The 18,937-nt window shown below is 37.9% G+C and overlaps 1 protein-coding gene across 1 annotated transcript in view; it reads left to right on the top strand.

The window, feature by feature from the left end:
- Positions 1–18,937, top strand: part of LOC137287022 (M-phase phosphoprotein 8-like) — a 79,250-nt gene that overhangs the window by 58,069 nt on the left and 2,244 nt on the right. The window contains exons 4-11 of the mRNA XM_067819118.1: positions 418–1,060; positions 1,197–1,258; positions 1,399–1,441; positions 2,330–2,461; positions 2,689–2,786; positions 8,870–8,956; positions 9,071–9,225; positions 15,551–15,702. Coding sequence (XP_067675219.1) covers positions 418–1,060; positions 1,197–1,258; positions 1,399–1,441; positions 2,330–2,461; positions 2,689–2,786; positions 8,870–8,956; positions 9,071–9,225; positions 15,551–15,702 — 1,372 coding nt within the window. The remainder of the gene's footprint in view (positions 1–417; positions 1,061–1,196; positions 1,259–1,398; positions 1,442–2,329; positions 2,462–2,688; positions 2,787–8,869; positions 8,957–9,070; positions 9,226–15,550; positions 15,703–18,937) is intronic.

Below are 18,937 nucleotides of genomic sequence, written 5' to 3'. Positions count from 1 at the left end.
TTTCAAACCCATTTTCCAAAATGTTCAAATTATTGACTTTGAAATGAGTGTAAAGTTTGTATTTTTGTTGAGTTTACATGTCTCTTCAAAAATGAAAAGTACAAAGCATTCTTGAAGAACCTGTGAAAAGGACAATGACAAAAACGGAACACACTAAGGTGTTAAGTCGCAAGTTTAAGGCAGCAAAATATTGCACGACCTGTCAGCCAGGTGACAAGTAGTAATGTGAGGGTATTTGACCTCAGCATTTTGGGGTTCACATGGGCATAGTTCGATGGCAATATGTCGACTTGCATGGTTAGAACATCTTCTCCTCAATGGGTCCATCACACAGCTTTGTGTTTTTAAACGGAAAACCGTAAATGCATAAAGGAGTAATGCAGGATAAGGTATAAATGTATCTTTGCCTCTTTTCAGGGATCAAATCATGAAATTCAGAGTGACATTACTCAGACCGGAACTGAGAAAACATCCAAAGAAAAGGAATCATCAGTTCATAGAGAAAAGGCAGTTAGAGTAGAAGAGACCTTGAAAACTGTAACTGATGTCAAGAAAACAGTGACTCAGACTTCTGAATCAAAGAGTTGTAAGAAAACTAAAGAGCAGGTAGATGCTGTATTAGAAGGACACAAAGTCCCAGAAAAAAGGTTTAAGCTTGACCCTGAAAGTATTAAACAAAAACATCGACATAAATCCACATGTTCAAACAAGGAGGGCAGTAGCAGAGACAGTGTGTATAGTGCTCCATTAAAGACTGTCATCTCAGCCTGTGCCAAGACTGGCAAAGAGAATTTAGGGGATAAACATGTGGCAAATATATTTACTGGTCTGTCAAATGTACTGCATCCAAGCATCAAACCAAGGTGTCCCACTGTAGGCCGACTGACTGATCCAAGGATGGAAACCAGTACAAGCCAAGCCAATAACGTGTGTGAAACTGGCAAAGTCACCACCAAGCGCAAGGAGTGTAATCCAAATGACTTTGCCCAGCCTCTTGAAAAGATCCTGAACAGTTCACTTCTGCCCATATTACCTGACAACAAGACAATTTTGGATAAAGGTGAGCAAAACCTTGAAACAGTAAATGCAGTTACTGCAGTGGTCTCAACCATTTCTATGGCATTTAAGTTCATGTGCTAACAAGAATAATTTTATTGTAAACATCATTACTTGATAATGTTATGTTTACATTGTAGGTGCAGACCTATCATTTGACATTGACCTGGATGACATTGACTTGGATGAGCTAGAGAAGCAGGTATGTAGAAATTGTCAGGTAGGGACAGGTCTCAACAAATGTATCCTTGCAGCATGTATAAATATATCTTATAGAAACTGTAGAACATTTGAATGTAGGCATTGTGTGAGTGTTCTCTGATCAGAACATTTCCCTTACAGCTAACACTGTCACCAAGTTCACAGCCTGTGGAGCTCAGTGATGGTAGGTTACATCTTCTTTACCTCAGCAGGATTCATGTACTACTATTTCCTAACACTCAGATGAAGCAACCTCATGTAAACCGAGATGCTTTGAGGTCTTGTCAAGTTTGTTTTGATGGCACGTGGTGCTGGCATATCATGTATGCATCCCTGACAAGTGTAAGTTGGCATGCCTTCCATGCCAAGAACTAACAAGGCCAATTTCAGGCCTACGAAAGAAAACTTTCTCACTGTGCAGAAAAAAGCTGAAAAGCCCACTTTAATCATAGAATTAGCAACATAAACATAATACCTCAATACTAAAGCAGGGAAAAAAGTAACTGTATTTCGCTAAAACTGGTTAAAAATTTCAACGCTTTGTGGGTGTTGAAGAGGATGTTCCCATTTTCCAGTTTGAACAAAATTACTTTCCCTTTTCAAAGTCTTTCTGGTGTAGTGTTCATCATCATACTCGTGTGCAGGCTTGTTTAGTGCACTTTAGTTGCTGTTTTTACTGTTTCAGAAGCAAGGTAATAGAGATGTGTTTATACTGCTATTTCCATGGATTATGTGGACTTTCCTGCGTTTTTCTGCATAGTGGTAAAGCTTCCTTTAGTAGGCCTGACTTTTACCACTTGCTTAGGGATATTAAGTCATCTAGCTGTCAGCAATGTGATCCATGCCAATTTACTCTTGTCTAACTTGGAATGCTCCTGTGAACTCCAGTGGCATATACAGCTGAAATTCTGTTGATTATGTATATGGTTACAGCTCTGGTATCTTTGCTCGCAATATTTGGTAGTTGTAGAACTGAGGATATGGCGTTATTGTGGTAAACTGTATATGAATATTTGAGATGTACCCTGACTATGTGTATTCTTCTGTCATGAAACAGTTTGTGTTTATTCAGATGAGCTAAAGCAAGCAGTGTGGGATGGAGACTATGACCTTGTTAAGAGAGCCTTTGCTGCCCGCAAACTGTATGACATTGAGCAAGCTGATGATACTGGCACTACGCTGCTCATGCATGCCATCCTCAGAAGTAAGTCTTGAGCAATTCGAATACCAAAACATTTAGCTGTTGCTGCTGCAGTAGAAATACAGTAGGATGTCACCATGCACTGAAAACACCTTAAAAAATCATTCATCACTACTAGACTGTCATATGCTACAGCTGATTGGTCAGAAGTAATTTTGATGATGCACACTGAAGTCAGTGTTATGTGGAAGTTACATACCAATATACTTTCCTGTTTGTACTCTCTCCAGATTTTGATGACATAGCGGAGGTGTTAGTCTGTAGTGGAGCCAAGATTAATACTCAACAGAAAAATGGAAACACAGCTCTCATGATTGCTGCAGAACAGGTTTGTGCATCTAATAACACACCTACAATCTAGCAGTTTCATTCACCACTAACAACTTGACATGCAGTCTAGGGATCAAGCCCGCTTCAGTCAGTCTGTTCATTAGGATGCTTGGACATAGAATAAGGTGTCAGAGAGAAACAAGTCACATGATGTGGTAACGGCGAGTCAGTATTAGTTTGACTATCCTTTTCACTGTTTTGAGGTTTTAAATACTAACAGAATTTCTTTCCTCCTGAGACCTAGGTCTTTGGTAGTCTGTGTTAGTGCATGAATGTACCATTAGAAAGACCTCTTTTTAAGCACAATTACCATAACCAATGCTTTAGGGGATTTCATTTTGTTTAAAGAGAGACTTCCTTGAGGTGGGACTTCTGCCTCTGCACTTCAGTTCTCTGATGGGTAGAAGGAATGGTGAGATATGCATGAGTGCTCCTGCCAGCCCACACATGCACTTTAGGAGAAGTAATTTCACATGTATGGGGAAGAGGGCTGAATGGTTGTCATACAACTGTCACATGACTTTTTCAATAGCAGAAAATGCATATGTGTACTCCCAACATGTTTTTGCCATTACGAAACCATTCTTGATGCATTTAGTAAGTATTTACAGGTGAAAGAATACTGCATAGCTAATGAATCTGTCACCATGTTTCAGTCTATGATTTTGTTGTTGATAAGTTGATATATTATCTGAACCCTCTGTGCTTTTTAGAATGAAATTTTGATGTTCCAAACCCAAGAAATAGTCTGTCTATGAAAACTCTTTAAACACTGTAAACCTATATCACAAGGAACTAACAGGTAGTGAATGTCGAAAGAAGGATCATACAAGTAGGTAAATTTCGTATAATGAGTTTATTTATAAAGGCACCAAACAGAAAATACACAACACCGACTGTCACCTAGACTGGATCCCTTGCTCATCATCCTGTGTACTCGTGGCTCTAGCAGTCTTGCAATACTGTATGCCAGTCTGTATTGAGAACCTTGGTCTGTTAAATGAATGAACTGTACAGTGAACTTTAAAACCTGAAAGTACAAACTTGCAGCAACTGGAACTGGATCCAGATAATGTAATCAGTATATTCTGGAAGTCACGTGGCCCAGAATGAATAATGAAGGTCACACCCCCTACAGGTGTCAAAATGTGATGCAAGTGAGAATGAAACAAAATCCCTGTTATAATTGCATTGAAAAACATATGTCTTGGCTTTCGACGATTCCAGTAATCCCTTTTGTAAGAAATTCAAGGCTGTCAGACTGTGACTGTCAAAGCAATAAATAAACTGTGAACTATAGTATTTCATACTGACAATAAATCACTTGCGACTTGCGATTGATAACTGTGACTTAAAAGGGCACTGATGCGGAGCAATTTCTGTGTACTGGTTGTTCCTTTTGTTATTGTTTTTCTCCTGTGAGTGCCCGGATGATATCCCAGAATTTGTGACTGGTTCGTGACCTCTGCTGCACAGCCTGTATGCACAATTGAGAGTTATTTTTACTTCATTACAAAAGTATCATGAAAACAAATAGAATACTTTGAAGATTAATCATCTGCCAGTGGTAGAAATGGTAAAATACTATTAGGATGGAAAAATAACAAAGCCAGTGTACGTCTTTATATTTTGTCTCATAACCCTAATTAGTTTATTGTCATATTTGTATGAATTTGAAAATTTGTAAAGGAACACATGGTCTGCTTATACTTACAGTAACTTTCTAACGTGACAGTAACATTTAAACATTGTATAGATTGCCAATGTGGATCCTGTTTCACACACTCCCTATGCACGAAGTGTGTGTTTTCTGTCATATAGATTCTGCTGAATGCTACAAGAAATAAATTAAAATGAAATGGAAATAATGAATTTAAAACGGACTAATGTTATAGCAACAATGTCAGGCTACTACCTTGTTCAGGAATGTATCCATCAATATCCATATAAATGAACGATATTCCATTCATCTGCAGCTGGTAAATAATCATGCTCTATGTCATGTGTTTAACAACAGCCTAATTTGCGAAAAAGTGACACATCGCGCATCAAACGCGAGTTACAGCAAGGAAGATGTAATCTCTGTGTCATATTCAGACTGAAAACACTGATGGGCCGAAACGCTTTTGAGGATACCAACGGAACTTCGTTGTTACATAAGAAATATATACAGGCATTCGCTATGTACTTTGGTAAATAGGTGTAATCAGGTTTTTTTAACTTAAGAAAAGTCGTAAGCTTTTAGTTTACGAATTCAAATAAATCAACTGTGTGCTTTCATTATCATAGATAATAAACCAGGGTAGCTACTAGATTTTGCTATGACAGCTGGGCCAACCCTCAAAACTATCTAAATATAAAGTTTTGCAATCTTTAGGACTTACATGAAACAAATGGCTTGCTATGTGCCTGTAGAGATCAATAAATAGATGAATAAATGTCGAGGTAAAAAACACAGAACACAGAAATAGGATCAAATTGGATCAGTCACTATACCATCCAGGCATCAGAAATAAAAACTACACTGCTGGGATATTTTGTTACAATCAGACAAGGAATACCATGGATATTTTGAAATGATATCATATGATGGGCATCCAGCCTCATGACTGTTTAGGGCGAAGAAATTCTGCTAATGTGAACAGGAGCCCAGTCCCTTAGTCCATCACGGTTAGGGAGTGGGTGCTGACCAATTTGCAGCTTGGTTTCGTAATTAGACTGTTGGCGAGAAACATTATTCGCTCTGCATCAGTGCCCCTTTAAGTGTATCTGTGTCTATCTGTAACCTGTACACTTGAATCATACGGTCTGGGATATATTGCGTCGGAATGAATCCGTCAGAATGAATCCAGATGTCAACAAAGTTGAAAATACATTTAACCCCCTAAAAATCATTTTTCCACAAATAGATATTTGGGAGAGCAGACCAAGTGTTGATAATATTCTTGTTAAGTAAAAGTTATATGATAAAAATGTCATATTGGGAAAATGAGAATTTAGCTTTGATATAACCCTGGAACCCTACCTTGCTTGTGAAGGTCGAAATTGCTGTCCTGATGCTAGCCTTGACAGCTCTATTTATAGGTGACCTAGAGTCACATGATAAATAAACGTGATGTCAGAGTATCCAAGATGGCGACTGTAAACATGACTGTGTTGGAAATTACTATTGTACTTGATACTATAGCTTGGAAGCAGACTGCAAAAAGGTATGTAGCTAATAAAAAGGTAATAAAATGCAGCATAAGACTGGTCAAGGTCTGACATGAATTTTTGTTACGCTATACCGTTTCTGTGCTGATATGTGTGCAGATTTTTATGACAACATCTTGTGTTATGTGAGCTAATGATAAAAGCAAATGAAAATGGTGAACAGCATTAAGTTAGCTAGTGTGTTCACCATGCAAAAATTTATACAAAGTCGTATTCAGGCTGACTGAGGTTGATGAAACAGAATGTTGATTTTAGCATATTGCAACTGCAAAGAAAATATGTTCAGCATGATGCCAAAAAGCTCTTAACACTAAATATTTTTTATCCCCCACTGTACGTACAAATTGAAATATATTAAGAACTGTCACCTACATTCTTTTCATATTTGGTACCCAGATTCATCACAGTATGAGAAAGTTTACAGTCAGGTTTAGCAACCATCATTTCAAGGTCACAAGGGGACTTAAACATTTACCGCTGTCAGCGAGATATCTCAAGAACTATTCACTGGATTTCCTTCATATTCAACACGCAACTATATCTAGGGAAGGTGCCGGGTCCAGTTGATTTTGGTGACCTTCACCTAATTTTCAAGGTCACTGGAACATTGAACATTTCAGCATGTTCACCTGCATGTTTTGCTTGTCAGCAAGATACCGCAAGAACCAATCACTGGATTTTCATCATATCTGACACCAAGCTTAATCTAGGGATAGTGCAGGCCCCAGTCAATTTTGGTGACCTTCACTTCATTTTCAAGGTCACTGTGTCACTTTGAAGATTTCAGCACATTTGCCGGCATATTTAGCTTGTCAGCAAGATACCTCAGAAACAGGTCCTTGGATTTTATTCATATTTGTCACCAAGCTTCATCTAGGGAAGGTCCCATGTCCAGATGATTTTCGTGACCTTCGTGTAATTATTTTCAAGGTCACAGCAACATCTTAAATTATAACCTTCACTTTCATTACCTTTGAGTTTGTTCTGATAATTTGCAGCAGGGGGTTTATGTCACCTTAGTGACAATGCTTGTTGAAAAGTGCAAATGTGAAGAGAGAATGTAGTGCTTTTTGAAAATCATTTGTGAATACCATGGCCTCTAAAACCAAAGCAGTACTGTTTTGGCGTGAATGTCTTTGGCAAAGATAAAGACTCATTAACCAAAGGCAGTAAAGAACTGAGGTTGATGTGTTTTAGAAAGAGTTTTGAAAAGTTGAACCTCCTTAAGCTAATTTATTAAGCCAGACCAGTTGATGCCCCTTGAACTATGCATTGAGCTAGACCATTTGATTTTCATTGAATTACTACATTATTCCAGACCAGTTGATGCTCCTAGAACAAATGCAATAGGCCATACCAGTTGATTTTCCTTGAATTACTGCATTATCCCAGACCAGTTGATGCTTCTTAAAACTAATGCATTAAGCCAGACCAGTTGATGCATCTTGAATTACTGCATTATTCCAGACCAGTTGATGCTCCCAGACCAAATGCTTTAGGCCAGACAAGTTGATGCTCCTAGAACAAATGCATTGGGCAAGACCAGTTGATGCTTCTTAAACCAATGCATTAGGCCAGACCAATTGAGACCTGTGAAGGTCCCATTGTAGAATAGGCCTTCAGCAACCCATGCTTGCCATAAAAGGCGACTATGCTTGTCGTATGATGGGGTGGTCAGACTTGCTGACTTGGTTGACACGTCATCGGTTCCCAATTGCACAGATCGATGGCCATGTTGTTGTTCACTGGATTGTCTGGTCTAGACTCTATTATTTACAGACCGCCGCTATATAGCTGGAATATTGCTGAGTGTGGCATAAAACTAAAGTCACTCACTCACTCACTCACTCACTCAGACCAACTGATGCTCCTTATGCTACTGCATTATTCCAGACCAGTTGATGCTTCTAAAACAGATGAATTAGGCCAGACCAGTTGATGCTTCTAGAACAGATACATTAGGCCAGACCAGTTGATGCTCCTAGAACAGATGCATTAGGCCAGACTAGTTGATGCTTCTAGAACAGATGCATTATTCCAGACCAGTTGATGCTCCTAAAACAGATGCATTAGGCCAGACCAGTTGATGCTCCTAGAACAAATGCTTTAGGCAAGACAAGTGGATTCTCTTTTAACAGATGCATCAGGCCAGACCAGATGATGCTCCTTGAATTACTGCATTAAGTCAGACCAAGTGATCCATTTAATCACTTCTTATAACCATGTTTGATAAAGGAGATAGTGGGCTAGCCTAGTGGTTAAAGCATGGGCTTGGAAGACCCAGGTTTGATTATTCACATGGGTACAAATTCTACAATATGTAAAGCCAATTTCTGGTGTCCACTGCCATGATAGTGTTAAAATATTACAAAAAGCAGCATAAAACCATACTCACTCAACTTTAATACAGACAACCACACATAAAGAGAACTTCTTGAAATGAATATGCTAGATTTAATTATTTTTCAGCTTGAAAATCTCTCAACTGAACAGAAACTGATATTGAAGAAGTCAACTGATATGGAATGCCAGGAATGGCTGATTCACCTTATCTTAAAACTTATTTGCCAATTTCCGTTTCATATTTGATTGGATCTTGTCATCAGAAAATGTTCATATATTCTGTTTTTCCTCCTATCAATTGATGTGGGTGATTTATTTTTCTTGTGGATGGTATTCAATAAAAGATTTTATGAAATTCTTCTTTGAAGGTTTCATGTGCTTCTTTTCGATACTTTTCATGCTGCCTGTGGAGAGAGGTGTTTCCTGATAGAGTAAACAAGCACAACAAATAAAATCTTCATGTTCTAAGTGTGGATGTATTTCAGTAAATCATATATTGATAAAAGAATGTGCTGATTGTTGTAGGCTCATATTTGTACCGTGGCTTTGCTCCTTGAGATGGGAGCCAAGATAAACCTGCAACAGACAAATGGGGAAACAGCACTGATGAAGGTAAGTACAGTGTACAGTTAAAACTCTCTACAGAACCATTATGCAGTGACAGTTTGATTTTCACCTTGCAGTGAAATTTTGTGCATGTTTTTACAGATTTGCTTTGTTCAACAGGCTGTGAAACGTGGGCACAGACAGATTGTTCGATACCTTCTGGAAAGTGGTGCAAACTTCTCCTATCAATCTTACAGTGGTTGCAGTGCTCTGTCTTATGCCAAACTTCACAGACTGCCAGATGTGGAGGATATAATTGTAGATCACATATCAAGGTTAGTTGCTGATGCCTCTTGTTTCATTGAAGATGTTCAGTATACAAAGTTTGTCTGATAATGACTAGATCATATTCCAAGGCATGGTGTCTGTCGGCACTTCACAGTCACCTTAAACGAATATGTTCCTTAAAGATCACATATGCTCCAGAGGAGTACAAATGCATAAATCACTTATTGTTGTTATAAATGAAACCCCATCTTAATTAAAACTACTCAATTTGACATTTAATTACCTCAAAATGACCTTTTTGACAACAGTGCACAATACTCTCCCGTGAATGAAATTTCAACCAATCAGAAGGGCATGCCTCTGTAACGTAATATGAGGTATACCTATGCGGGCTGCTGCAGTATTCATGTACATTTCTTAGGGTAGATTAACTTGTTTATAGGTTTGTCTAAACCTGCAATCACGAAAATTGTTTTGAAAAATGAAAGCTCAGTGTTTGAAAGTACAATCTACTGACATTTAATCTTCTCACCTGCTTTGCTTATTTTCCGACATACAACTTGTTTTCATAGATGATTCTGTCAAAATCGCTTGTTGTCGTAAATTTTAGACATTGCTTTTGTAGTTCTGTTACAAGCTGTGTCATGTAAATATCTTTTGGGTCGTGATCCAAAAACATATGTAACTATAAGTTGGAAAATGTTTTGATCCTTTAACTTGATGAAGACAATAATCTGCTTGATTCTCAAACTGATTTTTTAAAGACCAGGACACCACGATTTTAATAAATGGTGGCATCCCATCTGAGTTTAAAGGCTATTTAGGATTCTTTCACTGAGTTACAAAATCTAAACTACTTTCTACTGGCAACAAAATATGTATTTGATTAATCGCTTTTTATTAATCAAACATATGTTTTTTAAGAATGAATTTGGCGTTCTGCTTAAGGCCATTCACAAGTCTTGTTTATGTAATGGTTAAAAGAGTAAAAAAAAAAAATGTGTTTTTATGTTCCTTGAAACAGTTTTGCTGGGATATCTGTTGTCTAAACAGATAATAAGACTACAGATAATAATCTGCCACTGAAACTGTACACTTTCTTTTGGTTTACTTTACAATATTGTAAATGAATTGATAGTAATAATATGACATACTTTTAATGAAATAAATTCCCATAAATTTGTGAAAATAATTAATTCTAAATTCTGTTTATTAAACTATGGGACACCTTAAACAGTTACATTTGCTATGGATTGCAAATAGATGTGAATTATCCTTTTAATGTCTCTAAAAATGGACACCATAATTGGGAGTATAAACTATATGCCTCCCTCTTAAACTGAAGATTTGTTCCATTGCCAAGCTTTTCAAAATGGGAAAGCGTTTTACAGGGTGATTTTACTGAAAATGACTGTACAATTTTTAACAATATTGCAAATAAATGTTTGCGAAGACTTATAATCATTCACAATATCTTCCCAGCAAGACAATTACTTTATTAAACTGGATATACATCTTCACCAGTACATTCATTTTGTGGAACAGAATGAGAAACTATCAACAATATGTTATAGGAATGTGAATCTCTTTATCCCCTGCAACAATATAGAAACATGTTCCGTCTGTCCGTGTGTCTGACATACTTTGTATGAAGCATATCTCCTATATATTATTCATGATAGATTAACCAAACTTGGTACACATGTCAAACATGATACCCAAATGTGCTGTTTGGGGGTTAAATCCAGATAAGAATTTAATTTTTTGTGGTTTCCATGGAAATATGATTTAGACTGTGATTATGAGGATATCATCTTGTGCAAAACAGATCTCCTAAAGTATACATGGTAGCTTCATTAAACTTGATACACATATCAAGCATGATCCCTAGATGTGCTTTTTAGGTATTAGATCCAGATATGAATTTCATTTTCCTGAGGTTTACATGGAATAATGACTTTGGCCGGGGCTCTGAGGATGTCATCTTATCTGGAGCAGATTCCCAAGGGTGTCATCATATCTGGAGGAGACAGAAATTGGTGATTGTGCTCTTTTCTGGAGCAGAATTTAAAACCTGTTCTGTATTTCTTCACCAAACTTGGCACATAGACAGGTCTGATGGTATATTGGAAGGTTTGGATTTCTGAACAAAATATTTTTTGAGTTTCCATGGCAGCAAGATTGACCTCAACTGACTTTGGTGGTAGTGTTCTGAACTGTACAACCTTACAATTCTCTTCTCTGCCATGTGCACAAAACACACTGATGTACTGTCATCATAATTAAAAGACATATTCATGAAGAGTATTTTGCTGTTGCAGGTGATATTGATGACTTTGTCTACTTGTTTAATTATGGAAAGAAATAGAATCATGCTTGTACACAGTACAGTTACAATAAAAATCTCAAATTTACAAATAAAAGGGAATAAAGGGGAAGACCAATAATCCTACAAATGAAATCTTTTCAGTAGTTTAACACTATCTATAAATCTATAAATGGTTAGAATATTTAAAAAATGAAATTGTCCATTACTCTGATATGTCAACTTATCTATGCATGTTTGTCTGTACCCTGAAATATGAGGAAAACAATTTTCAGAACAGACATGTCAGGAGAACTAATGCTGACTGTAAAATTTCCATGTGTGGGCTTATAGTTAATGTAGTATTTTTAAGGTAAATGTTACCTGCTTATTGCCTTACGTTTAGGCTTATCGTATATATGTTCCAGTGTGACAATGCTAAATCCAAATGAAATTATGCTAACCCTGCTAATACCAGCCTGCTACACTGAGCAGTAGAGTAACAGTAGGACTTTGGAGATTTTAACACTCTCTTGCTCCAGCACTATGTGGAACGATGTAAACTTTTCTGCCAAAACCCCTCTTTTCCATTTGCCCTAGCACTCCTTGATGACCCCCTCATTATCAGCTTCCAAGTTGTTAAATACAGCATGCAGCACACCCCACATGACCACCTTTGAATCATAACTCTCATTCTTGTCGCACCTGAGTGTGCACATGGTTTACACTACTCATTCTTTCGTCTCCCGTTGTAAGAGTAAAAAAAATGGAAAAGACCAACCGTCCTAACAAGTTGTGTTGATTGTGTGAGACAATCTGAATGGGACAATTGATGTGATAAATGCCTGCATCTTACCTTTGAGGTATTCGGGGAATATGCCAGGGCCTATGTGGGACTCATTGCTGATTGAGATAAGCATTCACACACCTGTCATTTCAGGGTTTATGTGGTCGCTATTACATAAAGTTATGATATCAGATTTCATGTTTTTAAACAAGGAATCATTTTCGTTTTCCTCCTGTCATGATTTGGAAATCACAAGCTTCACAGGAGAGGTTTTTTTATCCAAAGTCTTCTGGCAAAAGTATTTTATGCTTTTGCACTATTGCAAAAACACTCAGACAAAAATGAAGTAAAAAAATACTTTTCATTCATGACAGCACCGATATGCCAATCGTCTGCATTGGTAAACGGTAATGCTGAAAGGTCATGACCCCAGAAAGTGCGATGTTGTCAAGGAAAAATAACTATGAAAGCCCATTTAAGACACAATCGTTATGACTTAACAACAAAGGCTGTATCCTCAACAGGGGTTGAAGTATAAATCCTTGTCCTCATGAGAGGGTTCTTTCAGTTTATTTTTTGCTTACCTGATTTTAAAGGTATATTTGTTCTTTTAAAATTTGGCTTAACTTTTGTATATTCGCCATCGCTTGAGGGGATGGTGTAAATCCAACTAGGGTCCATGCAGGTAGTATAGGAGCTGTAAGTCCCCATGGACCCTGGTATGGTGATCTGCCTTCAGTTGTTGGCGATCTATAGCCCATGATTTACATTGTATTGTCTTCTTTAATTACAATGTTTTAGATTTTCATGCTACTTTTATGTTTATATCTCTGATATTTTTTACTGTCCATCGTTGACAGGTTTTTATAATATACATATATTCCATTTCAGTGTTAAATGTTCTCGTCATGATATGGCTGAAATATAGCCGATATATTAACTCACTCACCCCCTAAACAACAGATTTTCAAAAAGTTGCGAAGTAATAGCAATCATAATGACTTTGTATGATCAAATCAAATAGTTTTAATTGATGAATTATGAAAATATGCTTGTGTTTATTCAGTAAAAGTCTTCAAAGTTATGTAGAATAATTTTTTAAAATATTCAATGTTCATAATTGCTGATTTCATTATTGATTTCGCATACTGTACTGAAATGTGTTAGGTGCACAAATATTATTATGTGAGGTTTCTAGTTCGGCATACTGATCTGAACCTCATCTCGGTTTGTGAGGCTGAACCACACCATCACCGAACTAGTTTGTCAGGTCGAACCAATTTGCCATGTCAGGTCACCAAACCGTGCCAGATCGCAGATCCAACAACATTTGACAATCATTCCTCAACATTCATCAAACTGTCAGCATTTACCAAAACATCCATTCCTTGGACCTTGCCTGCACATTTACCTTGCTTCCTCCATGGATCGTGAATGATTATGAAAGTGCCTTCATACCCTTGTTGACTGCTTGAAGAGCTCAGTTTTCCCATACTACATTGGCCCTCTGGATGCGTGCCAGCCTACACCTTTGTAGGGTTTACTCCTTCATCCACCTCTAATCCACATGAGACTTATACACTACCCTCGATGATGGCCTTCCATAACAACTGCTCCATGACTGCCATCATGGAAGGCTCCCTCAGGTGTTCTGATACAGTCTTTTCTTCACATTACCTGTGACACGTGTCTGTCACGCATGTCCTGGGACTACACTAGGTCCGACCTCTTGCAGATCAACCAATTCAGATTAAGGACAGTTTTTGTAAATCTTACTTACCAAGTTACGTCCTTCCATTCTTCACAGATTGCGGCCAAACACCATATCACTTGGCTCCTCCCATCTCCCTGGGAGACATTGTGCTTAGTAAACCGAGAAGTTCAGAACTCATCAAAGGCATATCAGTTGCATTACTCATAACAGGCCTCCCTTGTGATTGCTATGTACGATTGTTACCTGTTTAAAGAGTTCATACGGTTTGCACAGTCGTGCTCATGACCATGCTGGATGTTGCTCCACTCAATGGTGTCGTGGCTGTCTCTGTCTTGGTGACTCTACTCATGCCAGAACCCTAGGACATGGAGAGTCTCATGCATGGTAGCTGTCTCTGTCTTGGCGACTCTACTCATGCCAGAACCCTAGGACATGGAGAGTCTCATGCATGGTAGCTGTCTCTGTCTTGGCGACTCTACTCATGCCAGAACCCTAGGACATGGAGAGTCTCATGCATGATAGTTCAAGTTTTGCCACAGCCATTTCCAAAGGTTACACCAGACATGTGGTGATATCCTACAGGGGTATGGCATCCCAATCCACCCTTGTTCTTGATGTACACTGTCTCACGGGAATGTGGTTTAAAGGTGATATAAGATTTGCTGTTGTGTTTGGTTTTGTCAGAGATGGCATCTGCATCCCAGTGTCTGTCGTGGGATAAGTGCATGTCATGAGACAGCGTAAGTTATAAAATTTGGAAATTTCAACTATAAATTGTATATTTTATATCTATCCTATCCCATGTGATGGATTTTTTGCTGAACTACCCCGCTGTATAGATTATCCAAGAACAAGATAATTGATGCTACTCCAAGGTTGAGAATGATGATTCGAAGGTGGTCATGTGGTCAACTGGGATGTGCTGCCTGCTGTAATTGACAACTGGAAAACTGTCATATTAGGATGGCAGCATAGAGTGCTTTAGTGAATGGACAAGGGATGCGCTCCTACCAAAGTTTACATCGTTCTACTCAGTGGCGAAGCAAGAGAGACAAGTGCATACCATGAGATAGAATAAGTATATAAATGTATAAACCATAATTAAAATTTCCAGAGTTCTACAGTTACTATACTACTCAGTATCCTGGCTTGTATTAGTAGTGTTGCAATGTATTTATGCCATCTTTACCCTTATATGTATGTTATTAACCTTTCTCCTAGGCTTGTATTTAGGTAGTCATTTCCAGAGTCAAGATGAGAGATGTGCAACCTATATCTCATGTTGACCAGTAAGGGTATTATTTGATATAAAGAGTCATGTAACTGGCCTTCAGGTTTGTTACATAAGTATGGCATAAAGTTGGAAAAAGAGCTTGTTCAAAATGATGCCTATTCTAGAGAGCTGCTACAGCGTTGAGCTGTAAAACACAGAAGATCGAATACTCTCAAAATTCAAGTAGTCTGTTTCTCCCCAGTTGTTTAAACTCTATCCCTCATCCATTATGACTTTTGATGTGGTGACTATTGTTTAGAAAGCTTTCATCTGTCTGACTTACATATTTGCAGACTGACAACAGAGTTTGACAGACAGGTGGCCATAACCCTGAACAACACAGCCCAGATCTTAAGTGCCCTGTTCCCTCTCCAGTGCTTCCCTCTAGCAGAGACTGATAAGTTTGTCATCACATTCAAGAATGAGGTGGAACCCATCACACCAGGTTTGACCTCAATTAGTATTGACAGGAATTTTTGTGCAATAAACATATTATAGTAAACACATTTATAACCAATGTCACACATTCTACCATGGCATGTTTGATTGGCTAAAGAAAATTTGACTATTAAATGTTACATTCCATTTGATGCGTCAAAACTGCCTTTTCAGACAAGAAGTAAATATATAGAATATCTCACTATCAAAACCTTGCACATAGTTGTGAGGAACAGTAATTCTTGAGAATGTATTTCATAAATTCTCATCAGATATTCTCTTCATTGCCAACATATATAGTAGTTGTGACAAAAACCTGATTCTCAACTGGAAAATTCACTCTATTCACTTCTTTGTGTCTGCATGTGAACAAGTAAACATTTGTCATGACATCTAGACATTTGTGGTGGTTATTCTGCACTATTTCTAAACTTACCTGTTGTGTTCTGAATGACAATAATGGCAAGGTGGGAGAAGTCTACAGTGGTTTGGGGATATAGTGAGTGAGTGAGTTTAGTTTTTCGCCGCACTATTAAGCAATATTACAGCTATATGGCGGCGGTCTGTAAATAATCGAGTCTGGACCAGACAATCCAGTGATCAGCAACATGAGCATCGATCTGCGCAATTTCGAACCGATGACATGTGCCAACCAAGTCAGCGAGCCTGACCACCCGATCCTGTTAGTCGCCTCTTACGACAAGCTGAGTCGCCTTTTATGGCAAGTATGGGTTGCTGAAGGCCAATTCTACCCCGGGACCTTCACGGGACTTTGGGGATATAGAAATGGACATCTTAGTAAGAAGGTAGTAAGAAGGACTGCAACGAATACTCCATGAAATGAAAAATATAGATGTTACAAATATTCAGTAATGAATACTGAGTAACATGGTCAATCTTTCTGCCCTCCAGTATATACCTGAAAATTAGCGATAAAATTTGTTGAGGACTGGTAAATTGAAAGCCAGGTGGACACTGTCTGGTAATCATGTATTTAAACTAAAAAATCATGGGTAAGTTAAATGACCATCTTGGCTGTGCTTTCATGGTGGCAAAAATTGTTGTTTTGTAAATACCCAGACTAAAAATAACTTTAAAATGAAAGTCAATCTGTCAGATAGTGATTGGTCAATGTAATCAGTCTTTCAGAATTTTTAGTTCAAGCATATAACGAACTGGAAGAAACCGAAGTTTTTCCGATTGTCTAACCATATGTCAAAGTGGCTCAAAGGCAGATGATTCATTCAAATTTCAAATAGTCATCCCTCATCGTAAAACAGATGCATGGATGGCCCCCCTGTGTTATTAGACATCTGCTTAAAAGTAACTATTATATCATGCGGAACAAAGGCCAAGTAAAATCATATGTTCCATGGACATAACAAAACTGCTACTATTATGTGTATTACACAGGAGGCACTTTGACAAGTTGCTGATGACTTCTCATGGTGTTCATGCCACTTTGTAAAGACAAGTGTCTGCAATTAATCGTCAAGTATGACTTCCAGTGAGCCAGTAATGCAGATCTTGGGGTCCATGAATTTTTAGTCAGTAATCTGTTCATAATTGCTGAGAATAAAGTGAAATTGGTACTATTGTGTTAGGCCCGAAAAACAGAGCCTCACGAATGTGGTAAGCATAAATTTTACATGTATGGCATGGGGTAACATCATTTCACTCAGGATTTCTTTGTTGTTGCTGTACACAGTTAAAATGAATGAAAATGGGATTGAATTTAATCAAATATAATGTGTTTTTTTGACATCATACCTTCTCGGATGGCAGTGTTTACCTGCGCTATACTCGTGGTCTGTTGTATCACAGCAAACATTGAAAGTACTTGGCTGATGGCACATCTTTATTGTAAAGTTGTCGTTTATAAGTTTTTACCATGTTTTCCTCTTTGTCTGATAATTATTGAGAAAACCCTGCATATTTTAAGCATCTGAAAAAACATGGATATGTACAAAAAACACTCTTGATTGCAATCCGCACTGAATTTCAAGATATCTGGATAACCACAGCGGATTTGTTGATAGATGATTTTCAATGACTTCAAGGGGTATGATTGCTGGGTCACTTTTTACCACATCCCCTCAGTTTACCACATCCACAGTATCACAAAGACCATTATTGAGAGGATACTATGTTAGGATATGACTATCAAATTCATTCATGACTGGGAAATTTTTAGGTAGCCAGACACTTGTCACATAAATGTTAAGTCAGTGTAAACACTGCATGGTTGATGTTACTCATTATGTTCAATGAAACAAGAACAAAATATATTTTTGGACATGTTTTGACTATATTGATAGTGTTTATCTGTGACTACCAGTGATCAAATTGCTATCAAGTTCAATATATAAGAGTGTTGACTGTTATCATTCCTGGCTTGAATATTCCATTTTGCATATCTTGCTTTGATAAATAACAGTGAATATGTGAGTGACGTGTAACAGCCCTGCTTAACATGATGTGTAATACATATTGAATCAGATGATGCCAACATCTCTAGCACTGACTGGCATTTGCTCAGTCAAGCCGTCAGTGAACCCAACCCTAGATGCAAGTCATGCAAGGAGGTTAAGCAGAGGAAACATTTGAAAAATAGTCAGACACAGTCAGAAGGCAGTATTGTTTACCATATGTCAGTCAGAGAGTCAGAAGGCAGTATTGTTTACCACGATGTGATGATCAGGTACAGTAACAAGGCAGTATTGCTTACTATGGTGTGTTGGTCAGGCCCAGTAACAAGGTAGTATTGTTCTCCATGTTGTGTTGGTCACATACAGTCACAAGGCAGTATTGTTTACCACAATGTGATGATCAGACACAGTAACAAGGCAGTGTTGTTTACCATGGTGTTTTGGTCAGACCCAGTAACAAGGCAGTATTGTTTACCATGGTGTGTTAGTCAGACACAGTAACGACAGTATTGTATATGGTATGTCAGTTAGGCAGTAACAAGGCAGTATTGTATACCATATGTCAGTCAGACAGTCAGAAGGCAGTATTGTTTACCACGATGTGATGATCAGATACAGTAACAAGGCAGTATTGTTGACCATGGTGTGTTAGTCAGACACAGTAACGACAGTATTGTATATGGTATGTCAGTTAGGCAGTAACAAGGCAGTATTGTATACCATATGTCAGTCAGACAGTAACAAGGCAGTATTGTTTACCATAAGTCAGTCAGACAGTAACAAGGCAGTATTGTTTACCATATGTTAGTCAGA

This window comes from Haliotis asinina, chromosome 6 (genome assembly GCF_037392515.1).
Source record: "Haliotis asinina isolate JCU_RB_2024 chromosome 6, JCU_Hal_asi_v2, whole genome shotgun sequence".
In the NCBI taxonomy this organism is placed as follows: Eukaryota; Metazoa; Mollusca; class Gastropoda; order Lepetellida; family Haliotidae; genus Haliotis; species Haliotis asinina.
The sequence above is the reverse complement of the archived record's forward strand: the minus strand, read 5'-3'. Positions and strand labels throughout refer to the sequence as shown.